This window comes from Eumetopias jubatus, unplaced genomic scaffold (genome assembly GCF_037043125.1).
Source record: "Eumetopias jubatus isolate StellerSeaLion01/CBP00866 unplaced genomic scaffold, mEumJub1_p1.0 scaffold_5, whole genome shotgun sequence".
NCBI lineage: Eukaryota > Metazoa > Chordata > Mammalia > Carnivora > Otariidae > Eumetopias > Eumetopias jubatus.
In genome coordinates this window covers 127,714,223-127,742,118 of record NW_028274811.1, presented here as the reverse complement: position 1 = coordinate 127,742,118, position 27,896 = coordinate 127,714,223, and the positions used below count along the sequence as shown (strand labels likewise).

At 37.1% G+C, this 27,896-nt stretch overlaps 1 protein-coding gene across 1 annotated transcript; it reads left to right on the top strand.

The window, feature by feature from the left end:
• Nucleotides 1-244: 244 nt before the first annotated feature.
• On the top strand, nt 245-26,154 carry TARS1 (threonyl-tRNA synthetase 1). Its single transcript, XM_028098016.2, has 19 exons — nt 245-389; nt 4,881-4,961; nt 6,756-6,946; nt 10,513-10,636; nt 12,176-12,297; nt 12,786-12,903; nt 13,159-13,223; nt 13,312-13,390; nt 14,165-14,311; nt 15,438-15,536; nt 16,644-16,810; nt 17,984-18,146; nt 18,247-18,384; nt 19,249-19,326; nt 19,482-19,582; nt 19,673-19,777; nt 21,741-21,813; nt 24,558-24,672; nt 25,632-26,154. The coding sequence occupies exons 1-19, from the start codon at nt 333-335 to the stop codon at nt 25,778-25,780; spliced, it is 2,172 nt and encodes a 723-aa protein (XP_027953817.1). The 5' UTR covers nt 245-332; the 3' UTR covers nt 25,781-26,154.
• The last annotated feature ends 1,742 nt before the right edge of the window (nt 26,155-27,896 follow it).

The window sequence follows — 27,896 nt, the reverse complement described above, 5'->3', positions numbered from 1 at the left end:
GGGTTAAATCCTGCACCCGCAGGGAGTACAGGTTTAACGCCCGCGGATCCCTTTCCCAGGCCTGTTTTCCTAAAAGGCTGTCACCCAACAAGTTTTTCCATTGGTTTAGAGACAGAAGGGCCCGCCTTCCCCAGTTGTCGATTGGCTGCCCGTTCTCCCAACGGATTGGGAGGCGGGGCTTGGGCGCTTTCCGATTGCATCAGCTGGTCCTTTCCGGGCCACGTGGCGCAAGCGCAGTGTTCCCGGGGCCGCCGCGCGCTTCTGGCTGGCTTCCGCTTTCCTCTCTTCCAGAGCGTTGCTTTTGGGTTGCGTCTTTCCTTCGTGGTTTATTGATGTCGGAAGAGAAGGACGGGAGCCCTTCAGGGAAGATGGGAGGCGAGGAGAAGTCGGTGAGCGAACTGAGTGGGTCCCGGAGGCAGGCTGGGGCTCTGCTTGGTGTCCACGGTGCCCAACCAGGCAGGAAGAAGGAAGCGGCCCGGGCCGGGTGGGACCCGAGGGGGACGATGGAGCTCCCGGACGAGCCAGAGCCTCTTTTGGGCAGAGACTGTCCACTTATAAAGTAGGGCGGGGCCTTGCAGGTCATCTCTAGATCCATCCTCTTTTAGCAGTTGAAGAAACTGAGACCCTGAGAAGGGGACTAACTTAGAGCCAGACATCTAATTAATTAGAAGCCGAGACAGAATTAGAATCTAGGACTCGGGACTCCCAGAGTAATGTTTTTTACTCACCTTAGGCTGGAAGAACAGTGCAGAACCTCATTTAATCCTAAAACCTTGTAGGGGTAAAGAGCTTCAGTTTAAGGGAGGGAAAACCGAATCCCCGAGATCTGACCCAACTTAACCCAAGTTTGGGTGGTTTATAATAAGTAGGTGATAGAGGCCGGGTGACCCCAATTGACAAACCTTAGAGAGGTTACACACTTACCTTGCCTGGTGTTGTAGACATGCCTTATCACATTCACACCTGCTGATCATTTGATCTTTGAACGTTCCCTTTGGTGTCATCCATTCCTTAGGAACAACTCCCAGGTCACTTTCAGACCACCAGAATGAGGTTTGCGTTTTTTTGTTTGTTTTTTGGTTTTTGGTTTTTTTTTTTTTTTTTTTTTTTAATGATCAAATGTCAGGTATTCATTTTGCCAGGCACTGCTGGAAGATGAAGCTAGGCAGGTGAAAAGGACCTAGTGCCTGACATCTAGGACTTTACAGCCTGGTGTGTGAGGCAGGAGAATAGTCATTGTGCAGTATGATCAACCCTATGGGATTTCAGAAAGAAGGAGTGCCTAACCCTGCTTGGGCAGGGCTCCTTTGAGTTCAGTTAGGAAGTATGAGTCTAAGTTCACCAGGTAAAACCAGGCAGGTTAGTGCTTCTACAGGTAAAGGTAGCAAGGGCAGTGAAAAGGCACACCCAAAGTGTCTGTGAGGTTGATTGCAAGGGATCAGCCTGAAGCGGGGGGAGCTAGAGCTCTTAGAAGGATCTCAGGAGATATTTGAAATTGTGATCTACAGGAGAAAGTTCTTAAGCAGGAAAATGATAGATGTGGATTGTAGTTTTTAAAGATCATTCTGGCATTGGGATGGAAGGTATGTTGGAAAGAGGTGAGGCCATAAGTAGGACACTGTTGCAGTAGTCCAAGTGAGAAGTGGTGATGTCTTAAGCAAAAGCAGCTTCAACCCTAACTCTGTGAAAAGATCAATCACGTAGAAGCCACAATTTTCTCAGTAAAATGAAGATGTTCTCTAACTCAGGAATAGAATGGGGAAAATTCATATGTGCACATTCTAAACCGTATAAATAAAATTTAAGGTGATAAATGGTGCCTATCCCTAGAGTTTTCTCTGTTTATATTTTTTCACTTAAAAATGGTATCTCTATTGTTTTGTAACTTGTTTACTTTTTTTGCTTAATAGTCTGTAGTCAACAACTTTCCATGTCCACAAATATTATGTTACGCCATTGTTAATTGAAGGTGATGTAGAGCTAACAAATACATGGTTTCTCTCTTCTGTGATAATAATTATGCAATACCTAATATTTATTGAATGCTAACTGTGGATCTCTTACTATATTATGCATTACATGCATTAACTCAATGTTTTCAATCCTTATATAACTATGAACAAGGTTCTGTTATTATCCTCATTATACAGATGAGGAAATAGGCAAAGAATAAGTAAGTACCTTGCTCAAACCCAATATTCTGTAACTAGTACTTATGGCTCTGGTGCTGTCCTGCCTCCTGTTCCCTGCCTAGAAATGAATCAGGGACAGATACTACATCAAACTGTTGGACTTCAGGACTATCCCAGCTGTGCCAGTCTCTGGGGTTGAATTTTACACTACACTCTGTAGGTACGTTTCCTTCAACTCCTAAATATCCCTGAGGAAGGTAATTCTTTAGCTTCCCTTCACAGTCCCAACTGTGTTCCAACTTTTGGATTGAAATTTTAGATTGTTTATACATAAATACACGATGCATAAATTCACATATTTTTATTCTATTTTTGTAGGAAATAGAGAACAGTTGCCCAACATCTTCCTAATTGTTGTAGTAAAGATGGGATGGAGCTCGGTTCTAGAGAAACCTAATTTAAATGTCCTGGCTCTACTATTTACTAGCTGTATAGAGATAGGCAAAATACTTTACCCTCCTTGCGCCCGTATTCTCATTTATAAAAAAAGGTATTTAGAACACAGAAAACCTTTCTGTTAATTTTCACCTTCTTTTCCACTACTCCTATTCATTTGGCAGATATCCATATGACCAAAGCCAAAAACATACACTCCGAAAAGTGGAAGTGTCTCATTTTTTTCCATTTTAAACCTGCACACACCTGCAATTAAATTTCATCCCTCTTACCAGAGATACTTGACTTGTTGCATCATTTCTACAGTAGAGCAAAGGCATATAGAGAATCTTGAACCTTGTTGGTTAGTGCTTTATTGATTAGAATAGGCTTAAGTTATGTTAATTATTTATCTATTGACTATAAATGAACCTGAAAAGTTTGTGAAATCCAGAATCCCAGAGTGGGAAAGGTTTTAGCTCAGCTTGAAATTGGAAGTCATATATTTTTTAATTTAGTTTAATTTTTAAATTATACAAGTAATACATTTCAAAATGTCCGACTGTTAAATGGAAAAATAATGGAATATTATTTGGCAATAAAAAAAAGAATGAAGTACTGATACATGTAACATGAATGATCTTGAAATCACGTTAAGTGAAAGAAACCAGTCACAAAAGACCACATATTGTATGCTTCCATTTATATGAAGTGCCTGGAATAGGCAAATATATAGAAACAGTAGATTAGTGGTTGTCAGGGGCTGGGGAGAAGAGAAAATGGAGTGACTGCTAATGGGTACAGTGTTTCCTTTTGAGGTGATGAAAATGTTTTAAAATTGATCTTGGTGATGGGTGAATGAATACATTAAAAACCACTGAACTGTGTACTTTATATGGGTGAATTGTATGGTGTAGGAAAATATCTTAATAAAACTGCTAGGAAAAAAAAGACCACAAACATAGAGAAAACTATAATAAAGTCCCCCTTTCTTATTCCCAGTTCTACCCTCAAAACTCCACTGCTGATCATCACTTCCCTCCTTAGGGTGGACCACTGTCAGCACCTGATTAGGTATCTTTCCTGTGACTTAATGTGTGAACCTAGAAAAATCATCTAGTTTTTTTCCATTTAATTATATGTGTAAAATGGGAATGATAATAATGTCAATCTCACAGGGTTGCCAAGAAATAGATGCGATTGTTTGTGGGGAACTTTGTACACTGTAAAACTTTTTGTAGTGCAATGTGCTTTAGAATGTTTCTGTCTGAGCAGTGAAGTAAAGAATTCATTTCTGTAAAGATACTCTTCACAGTATCCCATAATGAATTTCAGGGTTTCTTGACCTTGTGAACTGGATAATTCTGTGTTTGGGGAGGCTGACCTGTGCATTGTGGGATGTTTAATAACATCCCTGGTCTCTAGCCACTGTATGCCAGTTGCACCCCCCCCCAGTTGTGACAACCAGTATCAGCAGACATTGCCAGGTATCCGCTAGGGGGCAAAATTTCTTCTGGTTGACAACCACCAGTATAGACCAGCTCTACACTGGTTGCCTTTTTGCACAGGACTTACTTCTTTAAAACTTTCTATGCCTTCATGTACATCTAATTAAAGTCCACAATCCTTATGGTAACCCCATAACCTTTAGTGTTTGCTTCTGTCTAAGCCCTAGTCTGCCTTAACTGACATGATTTCCTAAAACAATGTGTTTTAGTCAGCCTGGTTTTGTCATTCTGTCCCATTTTTTTCTCATTCTCTGTCTCAACATTTCCAACCATTTATTTCCTCCATTCTCAAAATCCAGCTTGTTGAAATCTTCACCCTTTAAAGTCAGTTGTCCTAACTTATTTAACATCTAACCATAGTGATGCAGCTGGGTTCTCTCCTCTGGGAGTTTCTCACGCGTGTGCCTCAGTTTCCCTGGAGAGATTAAGTTTGCACATCTAAAACATTAGATTTTTTTTCCTGCAAATACTATTACTGAATAAATTGCATGCTTTTTTGTGGCCATATACTGAGTATATGTCCAGGCAAACCTGAAGCGAGAATCATAGGACAAGCAAAATAAACGAAATCCGAGGACTTAAATGTTGTCAAGCAACTCCTCTCTACTTTTTTAAGACTTGTCCTTATTGCAAGTTGTTAATTTGTCTTTGACAGTGGTGAAATCTTTTAGTCTTTCAAAATCAGATTTACTCCCCCCCTTTTTTTTAAATACATGATAAAAATCCTCAAGTTTTCTGGGTGCAGCATGAAGGGGTATCAAATTAGAGTAAAATATAAAATCTTATTTCTTCTTTTCTTATATAGGTAGGTGCTGGAGAGGAGAAGCGAAAGGAAGGAGGCAAGAAGAAGAACAAAGAAGGATCTGGAGACGGAGGCCGAGCAGAGGTGAATGTTTTAGAGCCCTCTTATCAAAGATTGACAGGTGGCAGGAGCTGTCTCAGACTTACTCTGTATGAGATTGTAATTGTTTACATGGCACTAGGTGAAACACTCAGAGAAGAATTAGGAAAGTCTGAGGGTGGAAAAAGATTTGCAGCTCTTTATTATTGAAAAAGGAAAACATTGAAGTACAATTGCAAGATAATCTGTGGGATTAGATTTGGAAAAAAAAGAGAGGAAAAAAGTTGGAAAGAAGGGGATCAATAATTACTCTGTTGTCAGATTAGATGCCAGCTGTCTGATCCTTTCATTCAATGAGATATTAAGAGGTAGAGACTTGATGTTTAAGTTTACACTGAATGCAACAGAAACCAGAGAGGGCCCAATTCCTTGACCCATCACACTGTTTCCACAAGGACTTGCCACTAGGGTTTGGTTTTGAGCCAGATAGATCTCCTTGAGGCCTCTCTGTTGTAAAGAAAATGCTTACAGTTCCCCCAACTCACACTGAGAGGAGGTAGCATTTCAAAAGTCAGCCTAGAATCAACCTGATTTCTGGGTGTTCTGCTTTAGGAGGCAGTTAAGCTCGTCTTCCCACTTTATTTTTGAAGTTGAACTGCTGTGAACCATGTTTCAGTTTTTGCTTTAGTCATTGCATTTTATTAGAGACTCCTTAGAAAACTACCAGGATGCAGAAGCACAAAGGAGCAGGCTTTGTAGAAGTGCCCTGTAGCACATAAACTGGCTTTACGGAGCTGCTCTTACTCATGCTGCGTTGGTAAATTTCTAGTGCTTTCATTTACTGAAGGGTCAGTTTGTAGGTGAACTACAGGAACTAAGTGTCGCTTAGAGCCCTTCCTAACCATTTCTCTTAATTTTGTCCATTTAGTCCACTGTAATTGTGGGGGAAATTGTTGATTGTGAATTTTAAAATTTGCAAGTAAATAGAAAAATGTGTATGTTCCTCGTCTGTTTTTCATGCTTTCAGTACAGTGGTACGTGTTATTCCGTCACAGCTTGAGAATTAGCCTGCAAAGAGGAAACAAAAGGTGCAATTAAAGGACCCTTCTGATTAGAGTATTTTAAGTACAAAATGTGACCATATATGTCTTAAATGATCTGTCTGGCAAAAAGTTCACAGTGAGCTGTCCAAGACCTTTCCTCCTCCTCTGCTCCCAGCACTTATGTTCTTGTCTTACCTCCCCTCTCAGGGCAATGTGCGGGTGTTATTCTTCACTTTGAATTCAGAGGGAGTTTTCTGTGAATGGGAGCCCTTAAGTCAAATGCATTTATAGTTGGTTAGTTAAGAATTGTAAGTGAACGTATAGTCTGACCACCTGTACAGACCATCCCTTGAACGAGATTGAAACAAAATGGAAAAGCCATTTTATTTCTAGTATTGTTTATAGCTGTATGTGTCACTTGATTAGAAAAGACCTTCAGAGAACGTCTTAAAAGGGAAAAAAATCACCTTATGCAAATAGCAAATGGTAATAATTGTCCATTTAAGATATTAACAGCCCACATGTCTATTGTTATTTGTATTTTTCTATTTTTAAAAAAAATTCTTAGAGTAAAAATTATAAGAAGACAGCATTTAATTCTTTTTCTTACCTTAATTTAGGACAAGATTAAGCCAGTGCTTAATCACTTAAATCTAGTGATTTGGGCAGTCCATTTACCGTGTTGCATTAGTACATCATAATTTTTGTATTGTCTGTTTTTATTATTTCTTTCCTTTTTCTAAAGAGGAAAGCAAGTATTTACTGATCATTTATTTCCTCATTTGTTGTCTTGCAGTTGAATCCTTGGCCTGAATATATTAACACACGTCTTGAGATGTATAATAAACTAAAAGCAGAACATGATTCCATTCTGGCAGAGAAGGCAGAAAAAGATAGCAAGCTGATTAAAGTCACTCTGCCTGATGGTAAACAGGTCAATGCAGAATCCTGGAAAACTACACCATATCAAATTGCTTGTGGAATTAGGTATAAGCTACACCTATCTTGACCTTCTGTTGTTTGTAACTAAATTTTTTTTATTGTCAAGTTTTATCTTCATATTTTTATGTTCTGTTTGTGTTTTTAATGTTCAATTTATATTTGGGATTTTTAAAAAATCAAAATGATGTGGAGCTCTATACTCAAGATTCAAAGTTAAGGGGTGCCTGGGTTGGTCAGTTGGTTAAGTGTCTGCCTTTGGCTTAGGTCATGATCCCAGGGTCCTGGGATCGAGCCCTGCATCGGGCTTGAGCAGGGAGCCTGCTTCTTCTGTCTCTGCCTGCCGCTCCCTCTGCTTGTGCGCACCTGTGCGCGCGCGCGCGCTCTCTCTCTCTCTCTCTCTCTCTGTCAGATAAATAAAATCTTTAAAACAAGTTCCTTTTAAAAAAAAGATTCAAAGTTAATTTTTGAGAGTCCACTTTAGTCTTATCTTACAAAGGATTTTATATTATTAGTTCTTCTACTTTGATTGTAAATATCACAAAACCAAGTAGATGGTGTTTCACCTATTTTGACTTAAATGTCTGTTTTGAAGTTAAAAATGAAGGTAGAACATCTCACATGGGGAAGTTAAGAAGCTAATATAGGACACATAAAAATAATGTACTATTTTTTATAAATCCAAAGGACCATGTCTGATCTTAAAACTTGTATTGGGTTGAAAAGAAATAACTGAGAATTAGATGTATACTTTGTAGTAGAGTCAAGCTTTCTTACTCTGATATGATTGGGATTAATAGTTGTTTATAGGAAATGATAAAGATGGGAAAGCATAAATTGATGTACATATCTAACACCAGCTGTTGGCAAACTGTGGTCATAGCCTACTTTTGTACAGCCCAAGAGCTAAGCATGGCTCTTAAATGGTTTGAAAAAAAAAAAAAGAAAACTAAGATATGACAGAGACCATGTATGGTCCAGGCTGAAATATTTATCTAGCCCTTTACAGAAAGAGTTTGCCAACTTCTGTCTTAAACATTTTAATTTAAAACATGTAAATATATATTCACTATATCTTTCACCCTATATATATGTAATTATTTCTAATTTGTTTTTACTATTTCATTATATGTTGATTTGAACCACCTGCAATCACCATGTGACTGTCAAAAATGGTTGATTATCATCAATTTCATATTGTTGAACCTAAGGCCTAAAACAACAAGTACATAAAGGGGTTTGGGAACCAACCTAACTGATTAGCAGTAAGCCCATATGCAGCTGGTGAGCGTAGAAGCAGTTGGCCTATGAGCCATGAATCTTTATTGTGTCATGGACACTAGTTAGTACTTTTTACAAAGAAAATGGAGTGTTTCAGTTAATTTGACCATTGCTTCTACCTAAAGTACTTCTATCTTACTCCAGAGGAAATAAGAAAATTGTAATATCAAGGTTTCCATTTGAGATCATAAATAACTGAATAGACCTCTAAATGAATAAGTTCAACCTTTCATTTTAGAGGTAACTTTCATGGGCATTTTGATAAAGGTAATCCTCCATTGTTGCACATTGAGATTGTAGCTGTGTTGGTATTAAAATTCAGGCTCCTATTAGTCCAGGAACTTTTTCTCTACATTCTACAGTGTTGTCCTCCAGATTACATTGTAATTTTATCAAATAACCAATTAGAAAATATTTTTTTTGAGAACTGCAAAATTTTACATAAGGCATTGATCTGCAAATGAGGGTGCTTTATGACATTTTTACAAAAGTACAGAATAAATTCTTGCTGTTGTGTGAAAAATTATAGCATGAGTAACAGACTGTTGAAAGGTTTGGATGGTAGTTGTGAATACAAAAGGGAAGAAAAAAGAAGGCGTGCTCCATGTGCTTCAAAAGGTTTTTCTTGAAGTTTTGTTTTGTTTTAAATCCGAAAGTTTAAGTACTTTATCCCTTCTTTGGAAAATTGAAATCTGATATGGTCTGTGCATATCTACATTTTCAAAGTAACTCTGCTGTTAGCAGCTCAACGCACCATTTTGGACCCTGAGATAATAGCCATTTTCTTCCCAAAGAATATGGAGAATATTAGTCACCTTTAGGCCAATTCTTAATCTTCTGAAAACTTTTACACCAATATGTTAAAATAGATTTCTCTCTGCCAAATCCATGTATGTCTTATGAAATGCGTATATTTTTTTCATTTTGTTGGCTTTATATGATCTCAGAAGGAAAGAAAACATTGGATGTAATCTGTTGGAAATTCAGTGAATTTGACAGTGGGATAGGAATTTATGGTTTACCTTCTGTTAGTTCTGTCCTAAACCTCAAGTGGGGGAGGTTGTCTGTACTTAGTTGTACTTTTACAGAGTAAGAAGAGAACCATCCAACACTGCATGTCTAGCCAGCTGAAGCCTTCAGGTGGTGGATATAACATTACAAAGACTGTAAACTTTTCCTTCAAAGTATGGAGTGTTGTCTGCTTTTGTTGAGTTGTCTAGGCTATTAGAGACTGTTAGTTCTCTAGCTACACATTCAGACCTATAATCTGATTAATCTTAGTTCTCTAGCCATGCAGCTTCCTGAACCTTTCTGGTTTTTGGGTTTTTTTTTACGATTTTTTATTTATTTATTTGACAGAGAGAGACATAGTGAGAGCGGGAACACAAGCAGGGGGAGTGGGAGAGGGAGAAGCAGGCTCCCCGCTGAGCAGGGAACCTGATGTGGGACTCAGTCCCAGGACCCCGGGATCATGATCTGAGCCGAAGGCAGATGCTTAATGACTGAGCCACCCAGGCGCCCCTTCCTGAACCTTTCTTAACTCACATCTCCCTCATCCGGAATGCCACCTTCTCTCCTTTTCTTCCTGTCCAGGCCCTGATCTTTCAGCCCCTCATTACTTTATCCTCAAAGCCTGTCCAGACTAATCTGACTTTTGCTGCTTTCCAGTCCTCAGAATTCCTGTGGCTGTTACACTTGGTGTGGTCTGACAGTGTGGTCTTAATCGCTTGGTGATTATTTATATTGTGTACTCTGTGCTGTGTGTGTAAATGGCTTTTTAAATCCATATTATAAACAAGTTTTATTGACTAGTCCTTTATTTTACCTATGTACCTGTTATAAATGATACCATCTTAGTCATTTACAGAATTTATTCTGTGGCTAACATTACCTCACAGAAAAAAATCTGTTACAGATTTCAAGTAGGAGGAAGAGCAGAAGAGTTACTTAGTAGCCCCTCTTTTTCTTCTTTGGAGCCTAAATAGCTTGGCTTTGTGGAAAACTTTATTTGGAGAAATGAAAAGATTAATCAAACCACTGAAAATTGTTTATCACAGTTTTGTCTGCTTAAATAAGAGGCATTAAATGTAAAATAATAGTGTTCTGGATTTTTGGCATCCTCTAGTTATACTTGGGTACATTTTGGGGGTTTGTTGCTTTTTCTATTTCAGAAAGCTATAATACATGTTATAAGTAATATATGCAGTGTTAATATAGAATATATATAGTGTTTATTTTCCTGTTCTTGTTCTCAGATTAAGTGTTGTACTACAGAACATTCTTTTTTACATTCTTTTGTGTATATATATATTCTTGTGTGTATATTTTTTAAGTCAAGGCCTGGCTGACAGCACCGTTATTGCTAAAGTGAATCAAGTTGTTTGGGACCTAGACCGTCCTCTGGAGGAAGATTGTACCTTGGAGCTTCTCAAATTTGAGGATGAGGAAGCTCAAGCGGTAAGTTTTTATTTAGTAGTCGCTGAATTTCAAAATAAAGGTTCACATTTCCAGTGTCTTCCTGCTCCCACTGTCAGTGGGTTTAGAGTTTATTGGTGTCTCGTTTTCATATTTGAAATCTTCATTTTATCTTTCATTTAGGGAGCAGCATAAAAGAGCTTGCCTTGTGTATTTAAGAAGTGAACATGAATAAATTTATTCTCATTACTGGATACTTCAGTGAGAAAAATGTTCTGGGATTTTTATTAAATTTTTATTAAAAATTGGTAAAGCAAGTAAAAATTGCATCTGCCCTGTCAGTCAACACTTAAGCAAGATGTATAGATTTTACAAATAAAATTGAACATTTCTTTAAACTATTCTCCCTATTGGACAATTAATTTCCATATTTTCCTCATCTTAAAATGCAAATCTGCTTGAAAGCACTATAAAAATCAGCCTGCATTTGATGGCAAGGTTTTCTTATTTCTCCATGATAGTATAGCATATAAAGGGAAATAAAATATTTTGTTTTATTATGATAGTTTACTTATGTATGTGTATCAGTGGTTTTCAGATGTATTCTGCATTCCTTAAGTTTTTAATGAAAATTTTAAAAAATCATTTTGGTACCTTAACAAATCTTAAAAATATAGTTGTGGATATATTCTGACTCATCTGCCAAGTATAGATGACCCCTGAACAGTATGAGTTTGAGGTCTACTAATATACAGATTGTTTTTCTATAAATAAATATCTGTAAGTATTTTTTGATAAAGTAGATGTCTTTTCCACATGATTTTCTTAATAACTTTTTTCTCTAGCTTTATTATAAGAATACAGTGTATAATACATATATCATACAAAGTATATGTCAATTGACTATGTTATCAGTAAGGCTTCTGTCAACAGTAGGCTACTAGTAGTTAGGTTTTTGGAGAGTCATGAGTTACACTGAGTTTTTGACTGCATGGAAGGTCAGCATCCCTAGCCCCTGCATTGTCCAAGGGTCAGCTATATTGCCATCAGATTTCAGGGTCCATGTTTGTCCTTGTGTTTTATGAATGAGTTGTGGGGACAAGTTACAACACCTTAATTGTTTGCGGCCAATAAGGAAAAAGAGAATGTAATTCTTAAGTGATGTCCCACATCTCAGTAAGGGCCACAGCATAGCACATGGGATGTGGGACATAGGCACATCGTCTCCAAAGACCCTGGGTCATTACAGTCAAGAAGACAGTCACTTTGTGAGTGGCAGTTGTTTTCAGGGAACAGAATCTATCCCTCGTAATTAATGATGCTAATTTGAATTCAGTTAGTTTGGAAACAACTAAACCAGACGATCTCTAAGGTACAAATGCAACTTAGTAATTAAAACCCTCTTAAATCATTTTGGCTTTGCATAGAATCACACCAAAGTTTATACATTTATAAGTTTAGATTTTTCATGTCTTGGGTTTATTTAGAGTAAATTTTATATATCTTTTTCAAGGCAGCTGTATTAATTTACAGCATATATGCCCAAACTCAGAGCATCCCATTTTTCTTTGCATTTTTCAGGTATATTGGCACTCAAGCGCTCACATCATGGGTGAAGCCATGGAAAGAGTCTATGGTGGATGTTTATGTTATGGTCCACCAATAGAAAATGGATTCTATTATGACATGTACCTTGAAGAAGGGTAAGTTATGTAACTGAATAAAAAATAAATAAATTCTGAATTACTCCATATATAATTTTTAAAGAGTTCTCAATAAGGAAGGAATGATAATAGGCTTACTGCTTAATAGTCACTGAGTATTTCCACTATCAAAACTTGAAGTGTTGTAGTAACTTAGGAAGTGCTAGTAACTTATAAGAGCTCTGTTGTAGATTGATGGAGGTAGAACCCTAAGGTATGTTGGGAAATAAAATGAAGCTGGTCATAGAGGTGGTGGAGGGAGGGTTCACTAGTGAGAACAGTCTCCATGATGACCAAGGTAGAAGCCACTGAAAATATAAAATATAAAAATAATAATATCTAGTTTAAAATTCTATGCGTCTATATGATGCAAGGGTCTATTTTTTTATATTAAAACTTCACGTTTTCTTTTAAAGAAATATTCTTCCAAGCTACTGTGTGAGTAGAATAGAGTGGAAAGAGATTAATTATACTTCCTTCTCCTTCAGGGGTGTGTCCAGCAATGATTTCTCTTCTTTGGAGGCTTTATGTAAGAAAATCATTAAAGAAAAACAAGCTTTTGAAAGATTGGAAGTAAAGAAAGAAACTTTACTAGAAATGTTTAAGGTAAATTGAGCTGTAACATACAGCCTCCGCTTCTGTATCACTCTGTAACGTTACTTGGCAGTTGTCACACTGGGGTTTAGTGTATTAAATTGAAGCCTGTTCTTTTCTTTAGAAAAATGTAAAAGTGTTTTTAGAACATGAAGTATTGACATATTTATTATCCTGCAGTGCTTCGATAAGATGTATTTTAGCTGTAGTATTTAGAGATAAAAATTAAAGGAGGCTTTTTTACAAAGCAATTTTTCCTGTTTTTAGTACAATAAGTTCAAATGCCGGATACTGAATGAAAAAGTGAATACTCCAACTACCACAGTCTATAGGTAAGAATGTCAGTTGTCATTAAGTGTAACTAACTGATATATATGTCATTTTAAGTCTTTGTTAAACTTCCTTTCTTTTTATCTCTAGGTGTGGCCCCTTGATAGATCTCTGTCGGGGTCCTCATGTCAGACACACTGGCAAAATTAAGACTTTGAAAATACACAAAGTAAGCAATGTATTTGCTTTAAACTTTAAAGACTACATGAATGTATTTATCTATCTGTATATGTTTAAACTTCTGTTGGTTTATCTTTCTGCCTATTTTTCTCTTGCAACTATAAAGATGGATTTTTTTCTCCTACTAGTCACTGTCTTTTTTAAGTGACTAGTCTTTTTTAACTGAAAGTCTGAAGCTGTGACTGACTCACCATTCATCACCAGAGCACATGGGGGTGGAACTTTAGGGGATTCCCAAAGCTCACACAGCCATGGTTTGAAGAGCTTTGAAACTTAATTAGTATGTGCTTTTGTTCTTTGTTTGTCTTAAGTAAATAATTACTTTATTTGTGCTTTTTAACCAAACTAGTCCTGCCAGTTTTTGCCAGTTCATAAATATTTTATGGGTGATTATTCAGATGCACTTTAAATTATAAGAATAAATTGGGTCATTTCAAGATAATTTTTGTTGGTTTACTTTCCATTTTTACTTAATCTTCTTGTGGGAGATGCCCTTACATCTCATGTTTATGGAGTTGTGGTTTGAGTGGATGGTTGAAAGGGAGGTATTTTGAGGGAATCAAACAACCAGCTTTGTACCTTAGCTCGGCTTCAGAGCAACTGTGAGATGCTTAGTAAGTGTGCACTTTTTATACCATTTTTCTTGTCATAAGGACTACTATGAATTTGACTCATAGACCACTATAGGAAATAACATCTAGTTCGAAATAAGTGAGATAGTAACAAATTTGAATATTGTTTCATGGTTAATCTTTGTTTTCAGAATTCCTCCACATACTGGGAAGGCAAAGCAGATATGGAGACTCTCCAGAGAATTTATGGCATTTCATTCCCAGATCCTAAAATGTTGAAAGAATGGGAGAAGTTCCAAGAGGAAGCTAAAAACCGAGATCATAGGAAAATTGGGAGGGTATGTTAAAAAAGAATAATAATGTTTCTAGACTGAATTTTCTTTATTTTTATTTGCAACTTAGTTGTATTAAGTACTAGGAATTTCCTTTTAAAAAGAAGCTATAGCTTTCCCGTAGTTATTGTGCTGTATCCTGTATAATCCATAAATTACTTATTATTATCTTATTGTTATCTTACTTATTGTTTACTGTCCATATTATCTTTCTAGAATGTGCTCAGTACCACCGAAATACTCATTTTAACTACTATCTTTATTAAGAACAGATACTGATGACCTAGTTTCCTGTAAAAGCAGCATAGCAGGGTTTCACAGAGCTGGGAGATACTTTGGAAATTTCCTGGTCTCACGGACTTCTTTTAAAGATGTGGAAACCGATTTCCCCTAGAATTAATCTTCTTGTCCAAGGTGACATAGCAAGTCACCAGTGGATACTGTGGTGTCATTTTCTTTATCCTTGCACCCCTCAGTGTTTTCTAAACTGGAAATTAGGTTTGATAAAAACATGACGTTTCTAAAATTGTGTTTACTCTGTGCCATCTCCTACCCTGCTCTCTTGGTGGCCTGAAATAAATTCCAGTGGTAAGGAAGCACCAACAGTTGGTGGGGCCCCTCGCTGAGAATTCTGGGCATTTTGTGGGGGAGTGGTAGGCAAGAAGGTAGGAGGGTGTGCTGCCTTCACCAAGACCCAAGGTCAGGCAGCTTCATCTGTGTCTTTTTCATTATCACTCTCCTTTTCCTGGTCTCCTTCCTCCTGCTCCTACTTTAAAAAGAAGGAAAAAGGAACAATATTCGCATCTCAGAGCTTTGAGGAATTAAAACTATGAGAGCTCCCACTATGGATAGTTGAAAAGAACTAACCCCTGCTCCAGGTCGTTCTTGGGTAAACTTGACTGGATTCCGGAATGTAACAGGGAGAGAATGTACTTAATGCTAAGTTGTAAATCAACTGCGATTCTGTACTATTGAATTGTACACCAGAAAACTTAACAACGTTTTCTTTGATTCAGGAATGGCCTACATTAAAATACGAGATACTGTGGTCGTATTCTGAACTCAGGAACACTGAAGTTTATGTTGATGTTACGTGCATATATAAACATTCTTTTGCTTTTCTTTTATTCAGGACCAAGAACTATATTTCTTTCATGAACTCAGCCCTGGAAGTTGCTTTTTCCTGCCGAAGGGAGCATACATTTATAATACACTTATTGAATTCATCAGGGTAAACCATATTCACTATTTTCTTCTGTAAATTTAGGAAAAAAGTTGATTATATTAAATAAGGTCTACTAAAAGGAGAAAAACAATCTTGTATTTGAGATTACATTTGAGAAGAAACATTTAAAGGAATAAAAATGCAAGTGTGAATTATCATAAAATGTTTAAAAAAATTCCTTCCTCCTGGAGCACCTGGGTAGCTGTCCGTTAAGCATCCAGACTCTTGATCTCAGTTCAGGTCTTGATCCTCAGGGTCATGAGTTCAAGCCCCACATCGGGCTCCATGCTGGGCATGAAGCCTACTTAAAAAAAAAATTTCTTCCTCTTAATACATGACTTTGTCCTTATATATGGGTACGTACACAACAGAAAAGCTGGTGAACTTAAAGTGGGAGCTCTGTATGCTTTGACCATTTATATTTTCCTCGAAAAAACAAGTTAGTCTTTACATTGCTTTTTTATTCTTTATAAAATATAGTCTTTCAGCCTCAGGTTTGTAGGGAATAACACCACCACCATCTGCATATTCACCCCCTGATTTACCATACATGTGCATTGGGCTATATTTGCTGGAGCAAAAAGGGAGAAAAACTCCCTTTTCGGACCCCTTTTGATTCATTTCCCTCCTTTCCTAGAAGAAACTAGTATTTGAAGTTAGCATAGATTCATGTTATTTTATATCTACCCATACATATGTACCCTAAATTATTTATGTTTTTGTGTAGTTCAAATTTACTACCTGAAGTCTCATTGTGTATCAGTCTTCATAATGCAAAAAATCATAATATTTTAAAAATCCTGTTTATTTTCACTTGTTACTTACTCTGTTCTTTACCACTCTAGGCACATTCCTTTATTGGTGGACACTGGTGTGATTTCTAATTTTCTCATATTACTGATTATACAGTGCTAGCATTGTTTTGATAGGCCTCCTTATGTGTGTGCAGGAGTTTCTTCTTTCGTATATACCTCCAAGTGGAATTTCTAGATTATAACGTATGTGCATCTTGAATTTCACTAGGTAGTATAAAACTGCTCTTTAAATTTTACTCCCACCAGAAATATGAACTTCTCTATTTCCTATATGTGTATCGTGTTTGTTTTCTAACAGAGTGAATATAGGAAACGAGGATTCCAGGAGGTGGTCACCCCAAACATCTACAACAGCCGACTCTGGATGACGTCAGGCCACTGGCAGCACTATAGTGAGAACATGTTCTCCTTTGAGGTGGAGAAGGAGCTCTTTGCTCTGAAACCCATGAACTGCCCTGGACACTGGTATTTAGCAGCTTTGCATTTCTTTTTTTTTTTAAGATTTTATTTAGTTATTTGACAGAGAGAGACACAGCGAAAGAGGGAACACAAGCAGAGGGAGTGGGAGAGGGAGAAGCAGGCTTCCCACCGAGCAGGGAGCCCAATGCGGGGCTCGATCCCAGGACTCTGGGATCATGACCTGAGCCAAAGGCAGACGCTTAACGACTGAGCCACTCAGGCGCTCTGCAGCTTTGAGTTTCTGTCAAAGATTTTCCCATGCTGCAATTGGTCCTGGTTTGCTCTCCCTCCTTTGAAAGACTTTTTGTTTAAAACAAATTATGGAATCAGAAGAATATTTAAATGCAACTTTGTTGTGATATTATAACATCTTTCCTGCCTAGTTAGAGCCTCAGATATGTAGATATTCAAGAATGGCAGTGGGATAATAGCAGCGAACAGGTAGAATATAAAACAGGGAGACTGAATGTGGGCATAGCCAGTTCTCTAGATTTTTTTTTTCTTTTTGTTAAACATGTTCTTTTAAAACCTGCTAATGAATTGACATACTTGGGAGATCTTCCTTGCTTTGCAGTTATTTCACTTTCTATCCTTGAAAGTTAGACGAAGAGTGACTTCAGGGGAAGACTAGGGAGAGCTGTGGCTGCCGGTGGCTGCCGGTGGCTCAGTATCTCCAGCTCCTAGCAGCAAGGCCTAGAGGGTGACGGGGGAGGGGAATCTCCATAAGGGAACTGGGTTGTAAGTTGGGGCCAACTGGCTTTGTTCTTAGTTTTCCCAGATTCTCTAAAGTTGCTGAAGCACCTTCAGACAGAACTGAAGCAGTTTTGGGAGTGACAGGAAGGCGCAGTCTTTAGTTTCCAGTGTATTAAATGATTAGTATGGAGCTAGGATTTTTTTTTTTTTTAATATGAGCATTAAAGGCAGTCCTCAAATTAAAGGAAATATTGAGCACAAGTATTTGACTTCAGACCCATGGGAATCAGTTTTTATTTTCTCTTAGTTGTGGATGTTTGTATTATAATTTATTTGCTATTTTATTCATGGAAGTGCTTACCTTGTGGTATGAAGTCCCGAATTTGAGAAGTGTTGCTTGTATGGATAGCCTTTCATATGTTAGAAAAGCAGTTTTATGCTTGTGAAATTAAATATGAGTGGGTTTTAATTTTCTTTTTTCTTCAGCCTTATGTTTGATCATCGGCCAAGATCCTGGCGAGAGTTGCCTCTGCGGATAGCTGATTTTGGGGTACTTCATAGGAATGAGTTGTCGGGAGCACTCACAGGACTTACGCGGGTACGAAGATTCCAACAGGATGATGCGCACATATTCTGTGCCATAGAGCAGGTATTACGAGATTCTGTGGGATAAAATAATTTGAAAGAATTGTGGAGAAAGTCAAGGGGAGTTACCACCGTTTTTTTTTGTTTTTTTTTTTAATTTAAAGATTGAGGATGAAATAAAAGGTTGTTTGGATTTTCTGCATACAGTATATAGCATATTTGGATTTTCTTTTAAACTGAACCTGTCTACTCGCCCAGAAAAATTCCTTGGAGATATTGAAGTATGGAATCAAGCTGAGAAAGTAAGTTTTGTTTTTCAGCATGCTTGAATACTGTTTGACTGAAATGAACTTGTTCCAAGAAACAAGGCTCTTTCTTTCAAGAGAAAATTGAAATGGTTCCTAGGTTTGAGCAAGCTAGTTTTTTTATGTATGATTTCATATTACAAATGGTTGGGTATTTTTTCAGTCATCAAGCTGTAACTTATAAAAGGGGGAAATCGGAGGAAGGTGGTCCAAAGATAAAAACTTTCAGTCATGAGAACAGCAGCTACCAGGGCCTTTCAGTCATGAGAACAGCAGCTACCAGGGCCTTTCAGTCATGAAAACACAGCTACCAGGGCCTTTCAGTCATGAGAACAGCAGCTACCAGGGCCTTTCAGTCATGAGAACACAGCTACCAGGGCCTTTCAGTCATGAGAACACAGCTACCAGGGCCTTTCAGTCATGAGAACAGCAGCTCCCAGGGACACTGATAGGCATCGTGATGACAGTAGCGGACACTGCTGTGTGATACACAGGAAGATTGGTCAGAGAGTGAATCCTGGGAGTTCTCTTCACAGGGAGAACATGTTCTTTTTTTCTTCCCTCTTTTCTTTTTATTGTGTCTGTGTGAGAAATGGATGTTCGCTGAATCTAACGTGGTAATCGTTTTACAGTATATGTAAATCAAAGCATCATGCTGTGCTTCTTAAACCTATGCAGCGATGAGTTTCAGTTATTTCTCAGAAAAGGGGATTTGTATGTGAGTATGTTTAGGTGGACAGAATTCTAACACAGAAAATAGGGACCTAAGAGACTAATTACCATGGTTTTAGTCTTAGATCAGGCTGGAAGAAGGGAAGTTGCAGATGAACAAAAATAAAAACCATCTTGCTTTATCCTTAGCAACTTGAAAACAGTCTGAATGAATTTGGTGAGAAGTGGGAGTTAAATCCTGGAGATGGAGCTTTTTATGGTCCAAAGGTCAGTATGAAAGTATATTTGAGTAGTGTGATTTTTATTTTGGGGTGAAGAAGACATACTTTAAGTTAGAAAGAAAGAAAGCCAGTCTTGTTAAACTACTGAGTTGAGCTTTAATATAGACAGCATCTTAAAATAACCCAGTCTTTACTTCTTAGATTGATATACAGATTAAAGATGCAATTGGTCGGTACCACCAATGTGCAACAATCCAGTTGGATTTTCAGTTGCCCATCAGATTTAATCTCACTTTTGTAAGGTGAGTTTCTGGAGTCTGCTCTGAGTGTACTCGTCTTCAGGGGGATATAAAGGAATATGTAAAGTAAAACAATTTTTTTTTCCTGTGTAGCCATGATGGTGATGATAAGAAAAGGCCAGTGATTGTCCATAGAGCCATCTTGGGGTCAGTGGAAAGAATGATTGCTATCCTCACTGAAAACTTTGGCGGCAAATGGTAATTTTTGTCATTGATTTGTCTAGACAATGTAAATTGACTAAAAGAAATGTCTGCTGTCCAGTTTAGTTATGCAGTAGAAAAGGAGAATGATCTGATTGGTCACTTCTAATTAATGACAGGTGTTCACTAAAGAATCATAATCTAAAACAAAATTTTTGCTTCAAGAATAATTAGTAGTACTATTTTTATTTCAGAACTTGATTTGTTTGAATGTTATATAATACTTTCTAATTGGAAGTTATTATACACTAAGAAGCACATTTGTTATTTTGGGATTAATATGGTTTTGATGTTTCTGTCTGAGTAAACAAGAGTAGGCTTACCTTGTTGAGTATTGCTGATCGTAATAAGCAAGTATTTTGACGTCCCTTAGAAGCCAATTACTTTTTTTTTTTAATTCATCTTCAGGGGTTCTTTTTTTTTTATATTATGTTATATTAATCACCGTACATTACATCATTAGTTTTTGATGTAGTGTTCCATGATTTGTACTCTGGTTTCTCTTCAGATCGTATAAATCTTTCGCCAGTTACTTTTTAATTGAAAGTACAGACTCCAAACTGATCAACATTTTTTGTCTTGTTTCTACAAGATTATGCTTTTGCTGGCAGAATATGAGCACATGACTTCCTTTTTTATTTTTAAGCAGTTTTGTCTGGGCCCACAATTTGTAAAGGCAGTTGAAAGCCACACAAGGTTATAAAACACTCATTTTGTAGAGTCTGCCATATTAATTATATTGATACAAAACTTTTGTAAAATGTTAATCGGTTTTACCTTAAAAGTTGTAGTCATTTCAATTTTATTTCTAATTTGGTTAGTTCAGTCATTAAAGGGAGTTTGTCTTACTTGTCAGTGAAATGATCTCTTTTCAGTTCTGTTTCACAAAATCCAATCAAATATGGAAAACACTCTACTTGGTTTCTAGAGACTATGGCAATCCTCAGCTGATTGTTCTGTCAAACCTGTGATAGGTGGGAAACAGCCAGTTCAGGTAGAATTTAGTGCCTTTTCCCTGCTGTAATAAAACAACTGAAACTAGAGGACTGATTAAGAGAAACACTAGTCCTAATGTCTGCAGCATAGGGAAGATTTGACACCTGAAATCCTCCACAGGTAGAGTTACAAATGGTCAGTTTTTAATAAGAAGTGAAAACATAGGAGAACTTAGGGTGGTCAGGCTTGCAAGAGTCCAGACATTACTAAACGAGGCGCTACAGGTGGCATCTGCCTTTCAAAAAAAAAAGGGAAAACACTCAATTTTTATCAAATACTGTCACCAGTTATTATCATTTACAATTGCTGAATACCGCAAAATGGATCTTGAATAACTGAAGGCATGGTCTGGTCCATGTCCCCCATGAAGAATAATTAATAAGAGAATGTTGAACAGTGAATCACTAAATGCAGTTCTTTCTTAGGCCCTCTGGCAGCTGGGGTGTGATGTTCTGTTTCCTGATATGTTGAGGTGCAAGGCAGAGTCCCTGCCCTCAATGTGCTTTGCCATCTGCCCTAGTAAATCAAACCTTAGTTACGGATGTTCCTGATTTAAGTTTCCCTCTCTGCTCCTGAATCTCCTCCCTTTAGTCTTTATTGGATATAAGGGGCAGGGGGAGAGTTTTTTAAAGTGGCCCTTGGAGCGCCTGGGTGGCTCAGTCAGTTAAGTGTCTGCCTTCAGCTCAGATCATGATCCCAGGGTCCTGGGATTGAGCCCCGCATTGGGCTCCCTGCTCAGCGGAGAGCCTGCTTCTCCCCCTCACTCTGCCTGCTGCTTTGCCTACTTGTGCTCTCAATCTCTGTTAAATAAATAAATAAAAATCTTAAAAAAAAATTTAAAAAAATAGATAAAATGGCCCTTGCATATTTTAGGAAGATACTGAAAAGCAGACTTAAGAAATGTGCCATCCTTTTTTAGGAAAGGGCCCCAATCCACATTAAATATTTTTAATTTCTTCTAAAGGCCCTTCTGGCTGTCTCCTCGCCAGGTAATGGTAGTTCCAGTGGGACCAACATGTGATGAATATGCCCAAAAGGTAATCCTTAAATACAACTTTTCTTTCAAGTTACTGTCTGCCACTTGGCTTTCTAGATCTCATAAGATATACATATCGTTGGTAGCTCAAGCCACTTGTGGTATAGAGAAATGTTCCTATTTCTGAACAGATTACATTACCTCTTTGATACTTTCCTACATGTTTCATGATCAGAAGACATAATTTGGATAGTGTTTTTATATACGCTTGTATATTTTAGTGTTTAGTATGAGGAAATAATGCCCCAGTATGATACGTAATTTCCGATGCACGATGCAATTTAAGCTGCTCTTTGGTCAAAGAATAATTTTGCTTCATGTTTGTAATGTAAATTTCTTCAATTATTTATAAATTTTCTTTTACCTTAATGGTGTGCCAGACCCATGTTTTGCCCTACCCATTGAAAAACTACCTTACTGGGCGCCTGGGTGGCTCAGTCGTTAAGCGTCTGCCTTCAGCTCAGGTCGTGATCCCAGGGTCGTGGGATCGAGCCCCGCATCCGGCTCCCTGCTCCGTGGGAAGCCTGCTTCTCCCTCTCCCACTCCCCCTGCTTGTGTTCCCTCTCTCGCTGTGTCTCTCTCTGTCAAATAAACAAATAAAATCTTAAAAAAAAAAAAAAAAAGAAAGAGAAACTACCTTACTAACAGATTTGTAAATATCCATTCATCCTTCACACCTTAAAGACTAGAACAGTCTGTTCTGTTAGAGGGACAATTCCATACTAAGGAATTTCAAATCGTTAAAAGTTGTGTTATATATAAGCATTGTTTCATAATTGCAAGCTAAAAGTAATAAATTGGCTGGTTAAAATAGATGTAAATATCAGGGAACAATATAACGTCAAAACCATCATGTTTCTAGATCATCAGAATAAATTGCACTCAGGTCTTAACTGTCTTAAAAAAAAATTCATGAACATTAGACCACCTGAAAAGCAAACCATTCAGACGTACTATATTTCTGTTACTTCGCACAATAGTTTTAGTTATAAATGATGAAAATCAGTTATGTTCCGTGCTTAATTGATTGTACTTTCTCTTATTTGCACTATGAAAGCTCACATGGTAGGAGAACGGTCTGTAATTAAATAACTCATTTCTCAACTGTAACAATACTGACTTACCCCAGTTGCGTCAGTGGTGGGGGTGGCATTTGGAGTTACGCGGGCATGGGGTTTTTGGTTCTATTGAGTGGACGGAGTGGGGGAGCACTACTGCTGATACTTAATGACTGGAGACCAGATGTGCTGAACAGCCTATGATTATCCACTTCACCAGTTCCCGAGGAGTGCAACTCACAGGCACACAGGGGCCCATGAGAAGAAACTAAAACACTATGCTTTATTCTTTAAAATAGCTTACAGTTGAAAGTATAATCTTATCGTGGCACCCATAATAAACCGTGCAAGAACCCTTCTAAAATTTGCGTACTTAACAAAAATCCCTATTGGTTAATGATCATGTAGACATAACAGCCTCTTAGTGAGATAAAAATGGTTTATTCAGATCTTTTTGTCCTGTTAGTGGTAGTTGGTTGTCAGGTAGATGGAAATTTTAATCTAGTTTAATTTAACTTACAATTAATAAAATTTAACGTAGTGTTGCCTTTTTTTTTGGAAAGGAAAAATAATGAAAACATTGTTTACTGTTTAATATACAAAAACTTAAGATGGTAAAGTGGAGCTGGTATTTTTGAGGGGAGAAAAAAAGGCATGGAATAATAATCTCTAATGTAGATTGCCAACTTTAGATTCCTGGAAGTTTATTTCAAGAAATTCCAATTTGGTCTTTGCCTTTGGCTCCTTCATTTAAGAAGGTTTCTTTTTGGGGCACCTGTGTCGCTCAGTTGGTTAAGCGTCTGACTCTTGATTTTGGCTCAGGTTCATGAGATCAAGCCCTGTGTCTGTTTAAGATTCTCTCTCTCCCTCTCCCTCTGCGCCTCCAACCCCCACCCCCGCTTGCACTCTCTCTTAAAAAAAAGCTTTTTTTTTTTTTAATCAAAAAGAAAATACCTGTTCAGAGAGAAAAAAAACTACTTTTTAGTATTTCTCAAACTTGATGTTTTCTTTTCTTTTACATAAATTATTCTTGTAGAGTTCTATTTTTTTTTCTTACAGAGTTCTGTTTAGCTTAGGTCATGTACACAAAGTTATTGTTAAAGAAATAATTAGTATTAAAAGACAATTTTATATGACTGTATTCCATTCTCTAGAAACATAAAAAGCTATTAAGATGGTTTGGGCCTATTGTTTGTGCTGTCAACATTTCATATTAAAATGTTGCACACACAAATGACAGCAACAACTGAATTCCTGTTACCAGCTTGCTGCCTATTTGAGGGATCAGAAATACTACATTCTGTGTTAGATTGGACATCCATCATTATGTATTAATGTGGAGACTGATAAGCAATTTGTTTCTTGGCAACTATTTAGTGACTATAAGATATGTTTGCAAAAGGGTTTTTTTCTTTTGTAAAGAGCTGATTAAATTTAGCTGCTTGCCTGAATTCTGATTTTTAAGGATTTTCTAAAACATTTACCTCTCAAAAGCAAAATATATCTTTTTAATTTTTGAAAATGTAGTCCCAAGTCACAGATTAATAATATATGCTTCAATATACCTATTAGCATTCCTTTTTTAATAATTGCATGACTATCCAAGTCATATGTTAAATAAAATTCATTTAAGATCAAAATATAATTCTTACTTTAGATCTGAAGAATTCTGTATCTGTTTAAATAGGTACGGCAACAATTCCATGATGCTAAATTCATGGTGGACGTTGATCTGGATCCAGGCTGTACGTTAAATAAGAAGATCAGAAACGCACAGTTAGCACAATATAACTTCATCCTAGGTAAGAAAGGAAACTTACCAAAGAAAACCTGCCAAACCTTAGGAAAACACTGAAGTCTTGAGACTTATGAGAATTGTGGTCGTTAGTTTGGCTCCCTCTAATCCAGATTCTTACACTATGAAGTTTGTTCATTTGTTGTAACAAAGGGAAATTTTGGTGTGAAAAAGAATAATGGTAAAGGTTTGTTTAAAAATCTTCTTTCCTTTATCTCCTATTCCTTCATATGGTAAGTTTTTATTAGGTTGGCTGGATTAAGTGACTCAGTAAGTACAGTGGTTTGAAGCATTATGAAATGATAGATTTTTTAAATGAAAAGATTTTTAAATTGGTTGCCCAACTATACATGGTCACCTGAAAATTTTATTTTATTTTATTTTTAAATAGATTTTATTTCTTTAGAGCACTTTTAAGTTTGTAGCAAAATTGAGCGGAAAGGACAAAGTATCCTGTATACCTCTTGCCCAAAACCAACACAGCCCCCCTCACTACCAATATCCTGCACCAAACTGGTATACTTCTTACAAAGTCTGCAGTTTACATCAGTGTTCACTGTTGGTTTTGTACGTTCTATGGATTTGGACAAATATATAATGACATTTATCCACTGTTATGGTTTCACTGCCCCCCCCAAATTCTCTGTGCTCCACATACAAAACTCTCTTCCTAACCACAGGAAACCACTGATTTTTTTTTTTTTTTTTTACTATTTCCATAGTTTTGCCTTTTCCGGAATGTCATATAGTTGGAATCAGTATGTAGCCTTTCTAGATTGGCTTCTTTCAGTGAGTAATAATGCATTTAAGTAAGATTCCTACATGTCTTTTCATGGCTTGATAGCTCATTTGAACATTTTAAAGAATCAAAAGCTACATGGTGGCTTCTGGGTCCTAGGATCATTTCTGTTCAAATGTTCAATAAAAATCCTTCCACCTAACAAAGCTTTTTGTCTTTTGTTTTAGTTATTGGTGAAAAAGAGAAAGCCAGTGGCACCGTTAATATCCGTACAAGAGATAATAAGGTACATGGAGAGCGTACGATTCCTGAAACCATCGAGCGGCTACAGCAGCTCAAGCAGTCCCGCAGCAAACAAGCAGAAGAAGAATTTTAACGAAGAACTTGACCCAGATTGGCTCGGGAAAGGATTCTGTAGCATTAACTTTATACTCTAGAAAACATCAATTTATACCAAATTTGGAATAGTTTAGCAGAGTCTGCATAGGTGACTGCAGGATCAACCTATTTTGTGACCTATACAGGTTTTAGACAACATGTATTTGAAGGAGGTAATTAAAAGACATTAAAGTGATTTTATTTGTTAAATAAACATTGGAGCACTGGAAATAAAACATGAAGAATGCTTTAATGTAATGTGGGAGAATGTTTTTTTATAAATTTAATGAAGTTGAAAAACAAAATTTTCAGATTTGATTAAAGTAAAAGACCAGAATTGGATTATGTTGGAAAAATAAAAACTTGAATTCATGTAAGTCTCAATGCTCTGTCCTTCACATACGTATACACCTGCCTGGAACAAATTGTGTGATTCAGTGTTTATCTTTAATGTTTTTTAATATGTTGTCATTTGGGAGGGAATGCTGTTCTCAGAGTGGGGGATGGGCTGGGTGGCTGCTTCTCAGGCATAGCAGGCATTTTTTTTTTTAAGATTTTATTTATTTATTTGACAGAGAGACAGCAAGAGGGGGAACACAAGCAGGGGGAGTGGGAGAAGGAGAAGCAGGCCTCCCGCTGAGCAGGGATCCAGATGCGAGGCTCGATCCCAGGACCCTGGGATCATGACCTGAGCCGAAGGCAGACACCCAATGACTGAGCCACCCAGGCGCCCCATAGGAGGCATTTTTTAGGAGTGTCACTTTTTGATATGAACAATTAGAACCAACTATGAATCTAATATAAAGTAGATGTGCACAAATTTTTAAGATGAAGATGAGTTTTCAAAGAAATACATGTGGCTGGCAGATTGCTCTGGGCCTATATAGCATCCTGGTTATACAAATTCCCTATTTTCTCATAAGGAATAATTTTTCAATTTTCTACTGGTAAATGATTGGGAAAGCGCCACCAAATAAGGAGTTCCTTGTGTGGACATATATTAATTCCTCTTTAATACAGTCATCTGGAAAAGGCAACAGCCTGTCAGTTCTCTAATAACCGCAGTAGCTTGTTTGGCAGGATCACTTCAAAATGAAGTCATTTTGCATAGATTAATCCTTAAAAGAGAGAAGACCTCTAATCATAGGGCTTTTTTTTTTAGAACTTTATAATTAATCCTTGCTTATAAACGTCTTAAGACTTAGCTTTTGACAGGTTTGTAATGAACTTTTATATGTATCTTGAGACTAATTATATATTTGAAACAAAACCTTACAATCCTAAGTCATAATAAAATTTCTGATTCATTTAAAAAACCATGTATTTGATTTTTATTTCTTTACAATTCATACTATCTTAATTTGAATTTTTCTTTGGTTTGAAAAAATTCATATCATAGAATTATTTCAGATGGTTTCCGTAATAGTCCAAAAACCAACCTTGGTTTAGCTAGATTTTTTTGGGTACTTAATTTACACAAAGCAACAAATGGGTTATAAGTGATTTCCTTGAAATGTTTAGAGAAGCTTTATAAACCTCTCAGAACATAAGATATAAAAGTGTAATAAAGGCACAGATTGGTAGGACCAGGAGTCAAAGAATCCTCTTTGTAACTGACACCTTAGCTTTAGTCCTCAGTCCTCAGTTCTAGGGGAAACATTAGGGCGCAACCCTCTAAGACCTCTTGGAACCGGGGGCTTATCCCATAAAGCTCTTAAGTCTGTAGTTCATTATGTTTTTGCTTTTGTTTTGTTTTTTTGTTTTGTTTTTGCTCTCTCCTGGAGTGCGGAGACTGGTCTATTCACTGTTTTATCCATCCATTCTATTCTGGTATTTGACTTGAAGAATTGAAAGAGCCGAATTACTAAGCTTTTATCAAGGAGCTAGTCTAGAGTTCTATGATCTCGGTAATCAAATATGCAAGAGCAGTTTTAGAACAGTGACAGCACAGTTGCAACCAGCATGCGACTAAATCTGTAAAGACCAATTTTGTGAAGTAAAAAAGGTACCAACACCAAAATATGTAGGAAAATGTGTAAAAGAGGTGCGCCTAAACCAAAATCTGCAGAGACAGATTAAGCCAGGAGTACTGGGGCAGGTTAGGGAGGTAGAGG

Excerpts from the sequence above, each read along its gene's own strand:
- TARS1 (XM_028098016.2), top strand. The coding sequence starts at position 333 with ATGTCGGAAGAGAAGGACGGGAGCCCTTCAGGGAAGATGGGAGGCGAG. Across the intron at positions 12,298-12,785 it reads GACATGTACCTTGAAGAAGG|GGGTGTGTCCAGCAATGATT; the intron begins GTAAGTTATGTA and ends CTTCTCCTTCAG. Across the intron at positions 18,147-18,246 it reads TATTCTGTGCCATAGAGCAG|ATTGAGGATGAAATAAAAGG; the intron begins GTATTACGAGAT and ends TTTAATTTAAAG.